This window comes from Myodes glareolus, chromosome X (genome assembly GCF_982192425.1).
Source record: "Myodes glareolus chromosome X, mMyoGla1.1, whole genome shotgun sequence".
NCBI classification, from domain to species: domain Eukaryota; kingdom Metazoa; phylum Chordata; class Mammalia; order Rodentia; family Cricetidae; genus Myodes; species Myodes glareolus.
In genome coordinates, this window is record NC_142053.1 from 128,250,261 (window position 1) to 128,267,334 (window position 17,074).

Genomic DNA, 17,074 nt, shown 5'->3' on the forward strand with positions numbered 1-17,074 from the left:
GAGGGCCATTGGAGGGGTGAGTTTGCTTCGGGCCCACAGCAGGGGCCCAGCGAGAAGGAGCTCGGACTCCCCCCGACCCCATTGAATCCCAGGTCACTCTGCACTGTTGGCTCCACCCTGTTAGCTCCCCCGCCAGCCATCCCAACTTCCATCCAGAGGGCCATCCGAGGGGTGAGTTTGCTTCGGGCCCACAGCAGGAGCCCAGCGAGGAGGAGCTCGGACTTCCTCCGACCCCATAGACTCCCACGTCACTCTGCACTGCTGGCTCCACCCTGCTAGCTCCCCCACCAGCCATCCCAGCTTCCAGCCAGAGGGCCATCGGAGGGGTGAGTTTGCTTCAGGCCCGCGGCAGGGGCCCGGCGAGGAGGAACTTGGACTTTCCCAGACCCCATAGATTCCCAGGTCACCCTGCAGTGCTGGTTCCACCCTGCTACGCTCTCCCGCCTGCCATCCCAGCTTCCATCCAGGTACAAATTCCAATATTTCTCCCTTCCCACTGGGGCCATAAAATTTCCCCAGCTCAGCTGCCTTGCACGCTGGGCCTGCTCTGTAGGCACATCCCGGAAAGAGGGAGTGCCTGTGCTACAATAGCCTGCCTGAGGAAAGGTAGGCATTCTATCAGTGAATTCCCTGCCCAACAAGGGAACCTGACCCGCTACCAGAGGTTCCAATAGAGAGCATTTGAACGAAGAGATGGGCAGACGCCAAGGCAAGATCTCCTCCAACAATCTGAAAAACAACATGAAAACACCAGATCCCAACGACCCTACAACAGAAGGACTTGAACACTCTAACCCAGAAGAAGTGGGAAAAAAGTGCCATTATGAAAGCAATAGAGTCCCTTAAACAGGATATGAATAATTCCCTTAAAGAATTGGATGAGAAGTATAACAAAAAGTTTGAAGAAATGAGTATAGAAATGGATGAGAAAATAACAAAAAGTTTGAAGAAATAAGTAAATCCGTGAATGATACCCTGAGAAACCAAGAAAAAATGATCAAACAAGTAAAGGAAACAGTCCAAGAATTGAAAACTGAAATGGAGGCAATGAAGAAAACACAAAACGAGAACCGGATGAATATAGAAAACCTAGGTAAATGAACGGGGACTACAGAATCAAGCATAACCAATAGAATACAAGAGATAGAAGAACGAATCTCAGATTCTGAAGATACCATAGAGAAAATAAATTCTCTGGTCAAAGAAAACGGCAAATCCAACAAATTTTCTTCACAAACCTTCAGGAAATCTGGGACACAATAAAAAAACTAAATCTAAGAATAATAGGGGTAGAAGAAGGAGAATAATTGCAGATCAAAGGCCCAGAAAATATATTTAACAAAATTATAGAAGAAAACTTTCCCAATCTAAAGAACGAAATTCCTATGAAGGTTCAAGAAGCATACAGAACGCCGAATAGACTGGATCAAAAAAAAAGTCCCATCGCCATATAATAATCAAAACACAAAACATTCAGATTAAAGAAAGAATATTAAGAGCTGCAAAGAAAAAAGGTCAAGTGACTTATAAAGGTAAACCTATCAGGCTTACACCAGACTTCTCTATGGAAACCATGAAAGCGAGAAGATCCTGGATAGAGGTACTGCAGAAACTAAGAGACCATGGATGCAAACCCAGACTACTATACCCAGCCAAGCTATCGTTCACTATCAACGGAGAAAACAAAATATTCCAGGATATAAATAGATTTAAACAATTCATAGCCATAAATACAGCCTTACAGAAAGTAATAGAAAGAAAATCGCAACCCAAGGAATCCAACATTGCCATCACTGCCTACAATAACCCAGACAACTAGTGACCCTTCACAACCACAACTCAAAGAAGAGAAACACACAAACTCTACTACACACACACATACAAAAAAAACATAATAAACGGAATCAACAAACACTGGTCATTAATATCACTTAATATTAATGGACTCAACTCACCTATAAAAAGGCACAGACTTAGAGACTGGATAAGAAAACAGGATCCGATCTCCCTGGCTGCTCCATAGGGGCAGCTTCCACCAGCTAATCCCTCTCTCCTGCTATGCCACCCCAACTTTCGGCCTCGAACCCCTCCCCTCCTCTCTCCCTTTTTCGGGGCTTAAATTCCTCCATCTCAGCCGGGGTGGACACTGAGGCCCGGGGCAGGCGGTGAGTGCAAAGGGACGGGAGTCCCTTTGTTCTGATAGCCTGCCTGCAGCAAGCTAAGACCGCAGGCACGGAGTCTTCTGACCAGCGAGGGACTCTGATCCTGTGGAGGGCCGGCCTGCAGCAAGCTAAGACCGCAGGCACGGAGTCTTCTGACCAGCGAGGGGCTCTGATCCTGTGGAGGGGTGAGTGTGTTGACCGCCATACGAGTCTGGTTAGGTACACACGGTATTCCCGCCATCCTTATCTCCCTGGCTGCTCCATAGGGGCAGCTTCCCCCAGCTAATCCCTCTCTCCTGCTACGCCATCCCAGCTTTCGGCCTCGAACCCCTCCCCTCCTCTCTGCCTTTTTCTGGGCTTAAATTCCTCCATCTCAGCCGGGGTGGGCACCGCAGGTCGGGACAGATGGTGAGTGCAAAGGGAAGGAAGTCCCTTTGTTCTAATAGCCTGCCTGCAGCAAGCTAAGACTGCAGGCAAAGTGATTCCTGGAGAGCAAGGGACACTAATCCAGTAGAAGAAGACCCAGCGAAGGGAAGAGCCATTGGAGAGCATCTGAAGGAAGAGATGGGCAGGCGCCAAGGCAAGAACTCCTCCAACAATCTGAAAAACAACATGAAAACACCAGATCCCAGCGATCTTACGACAGAAGGACTGGAACGTCCTATTCCGGAAGAAGTGGAAAACAGTGTCATTATGAAAGCAATAGAGTCTCTTAAACAGGGTATGAATAACTCACTTAAAGAAATAGAAGGCAAATATAACAAAAAGATGGAAGAAATGAGTAAAGAAATGGAAGACAAATATAACGAAAAGGTTGAAGAAATGAGTAAATTCGTAAATGATACCCTGGGAAACCAAGAAAAAGCAATCAAACAGGTAATGGAATCAGTTCAAGAATTGAAAACTGAAATGGAGGCAGTGAGGAAAACACAATCCGAGGGCCGGCTGGATATGGAAAATCTAGGTAAACGAACGGAGACTACAGAATCAAGCTTAACCAATAGAATACAAGAGATAGAAGAACGAATCTCAGATTATGAAGACACCATAGAGAAAATAAACGCCCTGACCAAAGAAAACAGCAAATCCAACAAATTCTCATCACAAAACATTCAGAAAATATGGGACATAATAAAAAAACAAAATATTAGAATAATAGGAGTAGAAGAAGGAGAAGAATTGCAGATCAAAGGTCCAGAAGATATATTCAACAAAATTATAGAAGAAAACTTTCCCATCCTAAAGAGGGATATTCCTATGAAGGTGCAAGAAGCATACAGAACACCGAATAGAATGGATCAGAAAAAAACATCCCCTCGCCATATAATAATCAAAACACAAAGCAGTCAGAATAAAGAAAGGATATTAAGAGCTGCAAAGGAAAAAGGTCAAGTAACCTATAAAGGTAAACCTATCAGACTTACACCAGACTTCTCTATAGAAACCATGAAAGCCAGAAGGTCCTGTATAGAGGTACTGCAGAAATTAAGGGACCATGGATGCAAGCTCAGACTACTTTACCCAGCCAAGCTTTCGTTCACTATCAACGGAGAAAACAAAATATTCCAGGATAAAAACAAATTTAAACAATACGTACCTACTAATCCAGCCTTACAGAGAATACTAGAAGGAAAATTACATTCCAAGGAATCCAACATTGCCAACACTGACGACAATAATTCAGACATCTAGCGACCCTTCCCTAGCACAATTCAAAGAAGGAAAACTCATACACTCTATTACCCCCCCCCAAAAAAAAATGACTGGAGTCAACAACCAATGGTCATTAATATCTTTTAATATCAATGGACTCAATTCACCTATAAAGAGGCACAGACTTAGAGATTGGTTACGAAAACAGGATCCAACATTCTGCTGTTTACCAGAAACACACCTCAACCACAAAGACAGACACCTACTCAGAGTAAAGGGTTGGGAAAAGGTTTTCCAAGCAAATGGACCTAAGAAACAAGCGGGTGTGGCCATTCTAATATCTAACAAAATGGACTTCAAACTAAAATCAATCAGAAGAGATGGAGATGGACATTTCATACTCATAACAGGAACAACTCATCAGGAAGAAGTCTCAATCCTGAATATCTATGCCCCTAATGTAAAGGCACCCACATATGTAAAAGAAACTCTTCTAGAAATCAAGGCAGTCATCAAACCACACACGCTAATAGTAGGAGACTTCAACACTCATCTCTCACCAATGGACAGGTCAATCAGACAGAAACCAAGCAGAGAATTAAGAGATTTATTGGAGGTATTGAATCAAATGGACTTAACAGACATCTATAGAACACTCCACCCAAATAGGAAAGAATATACCTTCTTCTCTGCAGTTCATGGAACCTTCTCGAAGATTGACCACATACTTGGTAACAAAGCAAACTCCCACAGATACAAAAAAATATTAGTAACCACCTGTGTCTTGTCAGATCACCATGGATTAAAATTAGAATTCAACAACAATGCTACCCCCAGGAAGTCAACAAACTCATGGAAGTTGAACAGTCAACTATTAAATCACCCTTGGGTCAGGGGCGAAATTAAGAAAGAAATTAAAGTCTTCCTTGAATTTAATGAAAACAAAGACACAACATACTCAAACCTATGGGACACTATGAAAGCAGTGCTAAGAGGAAAGTTCATAGCAATAGGTGCCCAACTAAAGAAAACGGAGAAAGCACACATTGGAGACCTAACAGCACACTTGAAAGCTCTAGAAAAAAAAGAAGCTGATTCACCCAGGAGGAGTAGAAGACTGGAAATAATCAAACTGAGGGCTGAAATCAACAAAATAGAAACAGAGAAAACAATCCAAAGAATCAATGAATCAAAAAGCTGGTTCTTGGAGAAGATCAACAAGATTGACAAACCCCTATCCAAACTAATCAAACGGCAGAGAGAGCACATGCAAATTAATAAGATCAGAAATGAAAAGGGGGATATCAGCACAGACACAGAGGAAATTCAGAGAATCATTAGATCTTATTACAAAAGTCTATATGCCACGAAGTTGGAAAATGTAAAAGAAATGGACATTTTTTAGATAAGTACCATATACCAAAGTTGAACCAAGAACAGGTGAACAATCTAAATAGACCTGTTAGTCATGAAGAATTAGAAGCTGTTTTCAGAAATCTCCCTGCCAAAAAAAGCCCAGGACTAGATGGTTTCAATGCAGAATTCTACCAGAAGTTCCAGGAAGAGCTAATTCCTATACTCCTTAATGTATTCCATAATAGAGAAACAGAAGAGTCATTGCCAAACTCCTTTTATGAAGCTACAGTTACCTTAATACCAAAACCACATAAAGACACAAGCAAGAAAGAGAATTACAGGCCAATCTCACTCATGAACATCGACGCGAAAATTCTCAATAAAATCCTGGCAAACCGAATCCAGGAACACATTAGAAAAATTATTCATTATGATCAAGTAGGCTTCATCCCAGAGATGCAGGGCTGGTTCAACATACGCAAATCTATCAATGTAATCCATCATATAAATAAACTGAAAGAAAAAAACCACATGATCATTTCATTGGATGCTGAAAAAGCATTTGACAAAATTCAACACCCATTTATGATAAAGGTGTTGGAGAGACTGAGGATACAAGGATCATACCTAAATATAATCAAAGCAATATACAGCAAGCCGACAGCTAACATAAAATTGAATGGAGAGAAACTCAAAGCCTTTCCACTAAAATCAGGAACACGACAAGGCTGTCCACTCTCTCCATACCTCTTCAATATAATGCTTGAAGTTCTAGCAATAGCAATAAGACAACATAAGGAGATCAAGGGGATTCGAATTGGAAAGGATGAAGTTAAACTTTCGTTATTTGCTGACGATATGATAGTGTACATAAGTGACCCCAAAAACTCTACCAAAGAACTCCTACAGCTGATAAACACCTTTAGTAATGTGGCAGGATACAAGATCAACTCCAAAAAATCAGTGGCCCTCCTATACACAAAGGATAAAGAAGCTGAGAGGGAAATCAGAGAAACATCACCTTTCACGAAAGCCACAAATAGCATAAAATATCTTGGGGTTACTCTATTCAAGGAAGTGAAAGACCTATTTGACAAGAACTTTAAGTCTTTGAAGAAAGAAATTGATGAGGACACCAGAAAATGGAAAGATCTCCCTTGTTCTTGGATTGGGAGGATCAACATAGTAAAAATGGCAATTCTACCAAAAGCAATCTATAGATTCAATGCAATCCCCATCAAAATCCCATCAAACTTCTTCACAGACCTTGAGAAAACAATAATCAAGTTTATATGGCAAAACAAAAAACCCAGGATAGCCAAAACAATCTTATACAATTAAAGTACTTCTGGAGGCATTACCATCCCTGACTTCAAACTCTATTACAGAGCTACAGTATTGAAAACAGATTGGTATTGGCATAAGAACAGAGAAATCGACCTTTGGAATCGAATAGAAGACCCAGATATTAACCCACAAACCTATGAGAACCTAATTTTTGACAAGGGAGCTAAAGGTATACAATGGAAGAAGGAAAGCATCTTTAACAAATGGTGCTGGCATAACTGGATGTCAACCTGTAGAAGGATGAAAGTAGATCCATACCTATCACCATGCACAAAACTCAGGTCCAAATGGATTAAAGACATCATCATTAGTCCGTCCACTTTGAACCTGATAGAAGAGAAAATGGGAAGTAGTCTACAAGATATAGGCACAGGAGGCCTCTTCCTAAGCAGGACCCCAGCTGCACAGACAATAAGAGAAGCAATGAATAAATGGGATCTACTGAAACTGAGACGCTTCTGTAAAGCAAAGGACACTGTCAGTAAGACAAAAAGGCTGCCTTCTGACTGGGAGAAGATCTTCACAAACCCCTCATCAGACAAAGGTCTGAACTCCAAAATATACAAAGAACTCAAGAAACTAGGCACTAAAACTCTAATTAACCCAATTAAAAAATGGGGTACTGAACTGAACAGAGAATTCACAACAGATGAACTTCGAATGCCCAAAAGGCACTTAAGGTCATGCTCAACCTCCTTAGCGATCAGGGAAATGCAAATCAAAACCACTTTGAGATACCATCTTACACCTGTCAGAATAGCTAAAGTCGAAAACACCAATGATAGCCTATGCTGTAGAGGATGTGGGGTGAGGGGAACACTCATCCATTGTTGGTGGGAATGCAAACTTGTGCAGCCACTGTGGAAATCAGTGTGGCGGTTTCTCAGGAAACTGGGAGTCAATCTCCCTCAGGACCCAGCAATTCCACTCTTGGGAATATACCCTAGAGATTCCCTAGCATACTACAAAAGCATTTGTTCAACTATGTTCATAGCAGCACTATTTGTAATAGCCAGAACCTGGAAACAACCTAGGTGCCCCTCAATAGAAGAATGGTTAAAAAAGGTGTGGAACATATACACATTAGAGTTTTACTCAGCGGTAAAAAATAATGACATCTTGAATTTTGCATGCAAATGGATGGACATAGAAAACGCTTTACTGAGTGAGGTAAGCCAGACCCAAAAAGAGGAACACGGTATGTATTCACTCATAAGTGGATTCTAACCATAATTTAAAGGTCTTTGAGCCTATTATTCGTGATCCTAGAGAAGCTAAATAAGAAGACGAACCTGATGTAGATTATTTAGCTATCCACCAGGAGGTAGGAAATAGTCAAGAGTCCCAGGTAACCTTGGGTGCACGGGGGCAGGGGGGTGGGGGGGTGGGAGGGTTGTTGGAAGGGGAGAGGGTTAGAGAGAAGGGAGTAGGGGAGGAATGGGGAAAGCTCGGTTGTCCGGGATGGGGGAAAGGAGGAAGGATGAATATGGGATCAGGGAAGAATATATTTCAACTAAGGGAGTCATTTTAGGGTTTATAGGAAACTTGATTATATATGGGATCCCAGGTCCAAGGAGAGATCCCCAGATTGTTCTCTGGACAGAGGAGAGGGTGCTTGAACCGGCCTTGGCCCATAACCATACTGATGAATATTTTGCTTATCACTATAGATCCTTCATCTGGCGAAGGATGGCGATACAGACGGAGACCCACATTGGAGCACCAGACTGAGCCCCCCAAGGTCCAAATGAGGAGCAGAAGGACGGAGAAAATGACGAAGGACTGCGAGGGTTGCTATCACCCACTGATACAAGGGGTCGAATCTAATGAGAGTTTACCAAGGGCAGTTGGACTGCGACTGAACAAGCCCGTGATCCAACCAGATTCTCTGAATGTGGCCGGATTCTCTGGATGTGGCTGGCCCGGAGTCTTTCTGAGAAGCCATTGACAATGACACTGGGACTAGTTTCCTCTGCATATACTGGATTTTTGGGATCCAGTCTGTTTCGATACTCACCTTCCTGGACCTGGAGGGAGGGGGGACGAACTTGAACTTCCCAAAGGGCTGGAAACCCTGACTGCCCTTAGGGACAAAGAGGGAGGAGGAGAGGGAGGGGGGGAGTGGGAGGGTGTTGGGAAGAGGGGCGTAAATGGAAACTTTTATAATTTAATAAAATTACTAAAAAAAAAAGAAAAGAAAAGAAAAGAAAAGAAAAGAGGATCCATCATTCTGCTGTTTACAAGAAACACACCTCAACCACAAAGATAGACTTCTACTCAGAGTAAAGGGTTGGGAAAAGGTTTTCCAAGCAAACGGACCTAAGAAACAAGCGGGTGTGGCCATTCTAATATCTAATAAAATTGACTTAAAACTAAAATCAATCAGAAGAGATGGAGATGGACCTTTCATTCTCATAACAGGAACAATTCATCAGGAGGAAGTCTCAGTCCTGAATATCTACGCCCCTAACATAAAAGCACCCACTTATGTAAAAGAAAAACTTTTAGAACTCAAGGAAGTCATCAAACCACACACATTAATAGTAGGAGACTTCAACACACCTCTCTCACGAATGGACAGATCAATCAAACAGAAACTCAACAGAGAAATAAGAGAATTGCTAGAGGTAATGAATCAAATGGACTTAACAGATATCTATAGAACATTCTACCCAAAAAGGAAAGAATATACCTTCTTCTCTGCAGCTCATGGAACCTTCTCGAAAATTGACCACATACTCAGTAACAAAGCAAACTTCCACAGATACAAAAAAATATTAGTAATCACCTGTGTCTTGTCAGATCACCACGGAATAAAGTTAGAATTCAATAACAGTTCGAATAACAGAAATCCTACAAACACGTGGAAGTTGAACAGTCAACTACTGAATCATCCTTGGGTCAAGGAAGAAATAAAGAAATTAAAGTCTTCCTTGAATTTAATGAAAATAAAGACACAACATACTCAAACCTATGGAACACAATGAAAGCAGTTCTAAGAGGAAAGTTCATAGCACTAAGTGCCCAATTAAAGAAAACGGAGAAAGCATATATTGGAGACTTAACAGCACACCTAAAAGCTCTGGAAAAAAAAGAAGTAGACTCTCCCAGGAGGAGGAGAAGATTGGAAATAATCAAGCTGAGGGCTGAAATCAACAAAATAGAAACACAGAAAACAATTCAAAAAATCAACGAAACAAAAAGTTGGTTCTTGGAGAAAATCAACAAGATTGACAAACCCCTAGCCAAACTAATCAAAAGGCAGAGAGAACACTCAAATTAATAAGATCAGAAATGAAAAGGGGTAGATAACCACAGACACAGAGGAAATTCAGAGAATCATTAGATCTTACTACGAGAGTTTATATGCCACAAAGTTGGAAAATGTACAAGAAATGGATTGGTTTTTAGATAAATACCATTTACCAAAGTTAAATCAAGACCAAATGAACAATCTAAATAGACCTGTTAGTCGCGAAGAATTAGAGGTTGTTATCAAAAACCTCCCCACCAAAAAAAGCCCAGGACCAGATGGTTTCAATGCAGAATTCTACCCGAACTTCCAGGAAGAGCTAATACCTATACTCCTTAATGTATTTCACAATATAGAAACAGAAGAATCCTTGCCAAACTCTTTTTATGAAGCTACAGTTACTCTGATACCAAAACCACACAAAGACACAACCAAGAAAGAGAATTACAGGCCAATCTCACTCATGAACATTGACGCTAAAATACTCAACAAAATCCTGGCAAACCGAATCCAAGATACATTAGAAAAATTATCCATTATGATCAAGTGGGCTTCATCCCAGACATGCAGGGCTGGTTCAACATACGCAAATCTATCAATGTAATCCATCATATAAATAAATTGGAAGAAAAAAAATATGATCATTTCATTATATACTGAAAAAGCATTTGACAAAATTCAACACCCCTTTATGATAAGGGTGTTGGAGAGATTGGGTTTATGAGGATCATACCTAAATATAATAAAAGCAATATATAGTAAGCTGACAGCTAACATCAAATTGAATGGAGAAAAACTCAAAGCCATTCCACTAAAATCAGGAACACGACAAGGCTGTCCACTCTCTCCATACCTCTTCAATATAGTGCTCGAAGTTCTAGCAATAGCAATAAGACAACATAAGGGGATCAAGGGGATTCGAATTGGAAATGATGAAGTTAAACTTTAGTTATTTGCAGACAATATGATAGTGTACATAAGCGACCCCAAAAACTCTACCAAAGAACTCCTACAGCTGATAAACACCTTTAGTAATGTGGCAGGATACAAGATAAACTCCAAAAAATCGGTAGCCCTCCTATACACAAAGGATAAAGAAGCAGAGAGGGAAATCAGAGAAACATCACCTTTCATGATAGCCACAAATAGCATAAAATATCTTGGGGTTACTCTATTCAAGGAAGTGAAAGACCTATTTGACAAGAACTTTAAGGCGTTGAAGAAAGAAATTGAGGAGGATACCAGAAAATGGAAAGACCTCCCCTGATCTTGGATTGGGAGAATCAACATAGTAAAAATGGCAATTCTACCAAAAGCAATCAATAGATTCAATGCAATTCCCATCAATATTCCATTAAACTTCTTCACAGACCTTGAGAGAACAATAATCAAGTTTATATGGAAAAACAAAAAACCCATGATAGCCAAAACAATCTTATACAATAAAGGAACTTCAGGAGGCATTGCCATCACTGACTTCAAACTCTATTACAGAGCAACAGTATTGAAAACAGATTGGTATTGGCATAACAACAGAAAAGTCGACTCATGGAATCGAATAGAAGACCTGGGTATTAACCCACAAACGTATGAACACCTGATATTTGACAAGGGAGCTAAAGGTATACAATGGAAGAAGGAAAGCATCTTTAACAAATGGTGCTGGCATAACTGGATGTCAACCTGTGGAAGAATGAAAATAGATCCATATCTATCACCATGCACAAAACTCAGGTCCAAATGTATTAAAGACATCAACATTAATCCGTCCACTTTGAACCTGATAGAAGAGAAAATGGGAAGTAGTCTACAAGATATAGGCACAGGAGATCAGTTCCTAAGCAGAACCCCAGGAGTGCAGACAATAAGAGAAGCAATGAATAAATGGGACCTATTGAAACTGAAAAGCTTCTGTAAAGCAAAGGACACTGTCAAAGGAAGGTAAGACCAAAAGGCTACCTTCTGACTGGGTGAAGATCTTCACAAACCCCTCATCAGACAAAGGTCTGATCTCCAAAATATACAAAGAACTCAAGAAACAAGACACTAAAACTCTAATTAACCCAATGAAAAAATGGGGTACTGAACTGAACAGAGAATTCACAACAGATGAACTTCGAATGCCCAAAAGGCACTTAAGGTCATGCTCAATCTCCTTAGCGATCAGGGAAATGCAAATCAAAACAACTTTGAGATATCATCTTACTCCTGTCCGAATAGCCAAAGTCAAAAACACCAACGATAGCCTATGCTGGAGAGGATGTGGAATGAGGGGAACACTCATCCATTGTTGGTGGGAATGCAAACTTGTGCAGCCACTGTGGAAATCAGTGTGGCGGTTTCTCAGGAAACTGGGAGTCAACCTCCCTCAGGACCCAGCAATTCCACTCTTGGGAATATACCCAAGAGATGCCCTATCATACTACAAGAGCATTTGTTCATCTATGTTCCTAGTAGCACTATTTGTAATAACCAGAACCTGGAAACAGCCTAGGTGCCCCTCAATAGAAGAATGGTTTAAAAAGGTGTGGAACATATACACATTAGAGTTTTACTCAGTGGTAAAAAACAATGACATCTTGAATTTTGCATGCAAATGGATGGACATAGAAAACGCTTTACTGAGTGAGGTAAGCCAGACCCAAAAAGAGGAACACGGTATGTATTCACTCATAAGTGGATTCTAACCATAATTAAAGGTCTTTGAGCCTATTATTCGTGATCCTAGAGAAGCTAAATAAGAAGATGAACCTGATGAAGATTATTTAGCTATCCACCAGGAGGTAGGAAATAGACAAGAGTCCCAGGTAACCTCGGGTGCATGGGGGGGTGGGAGGGTTGCTGGAAGGGGAGAGGGTTAGAGAGAAGGGAGTAGGGGAGGAATGGGGAAAGCTCGGTGGCCTGGGATGGGGGGGGAGGGAGGAAGGATGAATATGGGATCAGGGGAGAATATATTTCAACTAAGGGAGTCATTTTAGGGTTTTCAGGAGACTTGATTATATATGGGATCCCAGGTCCAAGGAGAGATCCCCCAGATTGTTCTCTGGACAGAGGAGAGGGTGCCTGAATCGGCCGTGGCCCATAACCATACTGATGTATATTTTGCTTATCACCATAGATCCTTCATCTGGCGAAGGATGGCGATACAGTCGGAGACCCACATTGGAGCACCGGACTGAGCCCCCCGAGGTCCAAATGAGGAGCAGAAGGAGGAAGAACATGAAAAACGAAATCAGTACTGCGAGGGATGCTATCACCCACTGATAAAAGGGAACGGATCTAATGAGAGTTTACCAAGGCCAGTTGGACTGGGACTGAACGAGGAGGTGATCTAACCAGATTCTCGAAATTTGGCCGGATTCTCTGAATGTGGCTGGCCCGAAGTCTTCCTGAAAAGCCATTGACTATGATACTGGGACCTGTTTCCTCTGCATATACTGAATTTTGGGGATCCAGACTGTTTGGACACTCACCTTCCTGGACCTGGAGGGAAGGGGGAGGAACTGGAACTTCCCACAGGGCAGGAAACCCTGACTGCACTAAGGAAAGAAGACGGAGGAGGAGAGGGAGTGGGGGGAGTGGGAGAGTGTTGGGAAGAGGGGCGGAAATGGAAACTTTTATAATTTAATAAAATTTACTTTAAAAAAAAACCAAAAACAATGACATCTTGAATTTTGCATGCAAATGGATGGAAATAGAAAACGCTTTACTGAGTGAGGTAAGCCAGACCCAAAAAGTGGAATATGGTATGTATTCACTCATATGTGGATTCTAACCATAATTAAAGGTCTTTGAGCCTATTATTCGTGATCCTAGAGAAGCTAAATAAGAAGGTGAACCTGTTGAAAATCATGTAGCTATCTGCCTGGAGATTGGAAATAGACAAGAGTCCCAGGTAACTTAGGGTGCATGAGGGGGTGGGAGGGTTGTTGGAAGGGGAGAGGGTTAGAGAGAAGGGAGTAGGGGAGGAATGGGGAAAGCTAGGTGGACTGGGATGGGCGGAGGGAGGAAGGATGGATATGAGATCAGGGAAGAATATATTCCAACTAAGGGAGTCATTTTAGGGTTTACAGGAGACTTGATTATAAATGGGATCCCAGGTCAAAGGAGAGATCCCCAGACTGTTCTCTAGACAGAGGAGAGGGTGCCTGAACCGGCTTTGGCCTATAACCATACTGATGAAGATTTTGCTTATCACCATAGATCCTTCATCTGACGATGGATGGCGATACAGATGGAGACCCACGTTGAAGCACCGGCCTGAGCCCCCCATGGTCCAAATGAGGGGCAGAAGGAGGAAGAACATGAAAAAAACTCAGGACCGCGAGGGGTGCGATCACCCACTGATACAAGGGGACTGATCTAATGAGAGTTTACCAAGGCCAGTTGGGCTGGGACTGAATGAGCACGTGATCCAACCAGATTTTCTGAATGTGGCCGGATTCTCTGAATGTGGCTGACCCGGAGCCTTTCTGAAAAGCCACTGACAATGACACTGGGACTTGTTTCCTCTGCATATACTGGATTTTTGGGATCCAGTCTGTTCGGATACTTACCTTCAGGGACCTGGAAGGAGGGGGGAGGAACTTGAACTTCCCACAGGGCTGAAAGCCCTGACTGCTCTTAGGGATGGAGAGGGAGGAGGAGGGGAAGGGGGGAGTGGGAGGGTGTTGGGAGGAGGGGCGGAAATGGAAACTTTCATAATTTAATAAACTTTGGGAAAAAAAAGAAGGTAAATGCAAAGAAACACATATAGTTTTCCTCCTGGATATTGGAAGCAGAAAAGATCACTGGGGAAAAGTTGGGAGCAGGAGAGTTGGGGTTAGTTGGTGGAAAGGGGAAATGGGGAGAGAGAAAGGGGATCGGGAACTGGGGAAAGCTTGGGGGAATGGGATAATTGAGATGGAGGAAGGGTAGATATGGGATCAGGGAAGAGGATATCTTAACTAAAGGAGCCATTTTAGTGATGGCTAGCGTCTTGGCTCTAGAGGGTTCCCAGGTGTCAAGGGCATTTCCTCAACTAGGTCCGTGGACAGCTGAGGAGAGGGTGCCTGAATTGGCTTTCTCTCATAAACACGCTGATGACTATCTTGCATATCACCATAGAACCTTCATCTGGCGAGGGATGGAGATAGAGACAGAGACCCACATTGCATCACTGGACTGTGCTCCCAAAGCCCAGATGAAGAGCAGAAGGAGAGAGAATATAAGAAAGGAAGCCAGAACCGTGAGGTATGTGTCCACCCAAGGAGACTGTAAAACTGATCTAGTGGGAGCTCATCAAGGCCAACTAGACTGGATCTGAATGAACTTGTGATAAAACTGGACTCTCTGAATGTGTCTGACAATGAGGACAGTCTGAGAAGGCAAAGATAATGGCACTGGATTTTGATTCTACTGCATGTACTGGCCTTTTGGGAGCCTAGTCTGTTTGGATGCACACCTTCCAAAGATGGGGGGTGCTTGGACTTCCCACAAGGCAGGGCACCCTGACTTCTCTTAGGACTGGAGAACAAGGGGTAGGAGGAGTGGGGGGAATGGGAGGGAAATGAGATGATGGGAGGATAGGAGGAGGTGGAACTTTTAAATAAATAATAAATGAATAAATAAATGAATGAATGAATAAATAAATAAATAAATGTCGATTGGCACTTGGTCACTTCTCAGGAGCCAAATCCCTTACGAGGCTGGGTTCTTCCCCAATAAAAATCACTTGCTAAGAGCTCCTCAGTTAGGCTTGTAAATTCCTGAATTGCTTGCTAAAACATGCTAAGCTTTTACCTTGCTTGATCTTGTGTATGTGTTGTGCATGTGGGCACAAATGCAATGGAATTCATGTGGGCAATAGTTCTGTCATGCCCTGCAAATGGAATTTCCTGACAAACATCCATCACCATCACTCCTGACTCTTAAAATTGTTCCTTTCCTTCTTCACTGATGGTTTCTGAGACTTGGAATGGACAGATTCATATTTTATATTATTCGTTCTGTGGGCTTGGGAACTCCAAATCTCTTATTCTCTTCATATTGACCACTAGAGGTTCTGCTGTTCATTGTCATCTACTTCAAAAGGCAGCTTTCTTGTGAGTGTTGAGAGAAGAACTAATGTATGGATATAAAGAAATATTAGAGGGAAGTGTAAAATAGTTTCCACTAAACAGAAAAATAGCACTAAATTCTCTGTTATGATTAATAATCCAGAGACTCTTGGCTGCCAAAACTTTCCCTGGAGATTTATTCCTCAAGGATTTAATGACCAGTGTCTGTGGGACATTTGAGCCTTTACAATCCCTGATATCCAGCAACAGAGTGGAGCAGAAGTAAGGAGCACTCCCAAATTTTACATTTCTTCCTTAGAACGCTCAGGTCCTTGAGCCTAGCATCCATGTTCTAGGATCTACACTGTTGGGACCCTTGGCCCCTGAGAGGGGCTCTTGTCACAGGTGCAAGACCTAGAATGCCAAGACCTTTGGCCCTTCCAGACTCCTCAAACCCTTCCATGGAGGTAGATCCCACCCTTTTCCATCCCTGGATCCTCACAGCCTTCTGTCTTTCTTCAGCATCAGTGCTCTGCCTCCTCTGCCTTTTTGTTGTTCCTTGTTGCATCCTCTCCTCCTGCTTCCCATCATTTCTGCCTCAGCCTGTGTGGCCCAAGGACTCTTCCACTGCCCCTTGCTGTCACTGGTGCTACAACAAGGGCTGCTTCCTCTGCAGGTACAGCAGACGCTGCTCTTTGAGCTGCTGTCTCAGGTGCCATCTCCTCTTCAAGCTACCAGCTTTGCCCAGGGTGTCATGAAAAAACAAAACCCCAGATCCCAAACTGGCATGAACAGACCACAAGGGACATTCTTCTAATGCAGCTAACATTACAACAGCAGAGGGTAAGCTGACTCAGGAAGAGAAACAAGCTGCCAGCTCATACAGCAGGAATGGTGGTGCAGCAAATGTCTTTGCATCAGTGACTTCACGACCCTTCATGCTAATGGAATGTTGTGAAATGCACCAGTGGCAGCCATCGTGCTGGGCCATCAGAGCAAGTTTTGCCATCTGACCCAGGTGAAATGGCTGTAGAGCCTTCTGAGGTGTATACCCCATGATGCGATGCCAAAGTGCAAACCCTGACAAAACCCTTTTAAAGCTATTTTAAAACACCCTGGCAGGTAGAGCACCTTCTGAAACAAGAGCTGGGATGCATGTGTTTGAATTACAGTGTGCTCAAGGCATCTGTGCACTGTTCCAAGCCACCATAGTACAACCAAGGCATTTTGGTAGGCTTCTGAACTGGAACGGCATAAAGCTGACA

At 42.6% G+C, this 17,074-nt stretch overlaps 1 protein-coding gene across 1 annotated transcript in view; it reads right to left on the reverse strand.

Moving 5' to 3' along the window:
* Window positions 1–16,866, reverse strand: part of LOC125417871 (protein VCF1-like) — a 34,513-nt gene extending 17,647 nt beyond the window's left edge. Inside the window, exon 1 of the mRNA XM_048461401.2 lies at window positions 16,694–16,866. Within this exon, the coding sequence (XP_048317358.2) occupies window positions 16,694–16,866 (173 nt within the window). The remainder of the gene's footprint in view (window positions 1–16,693) is intronic.
* Between the last annotated feature and the right edge of the window lie 208 nt (window positions 16,867–17,074).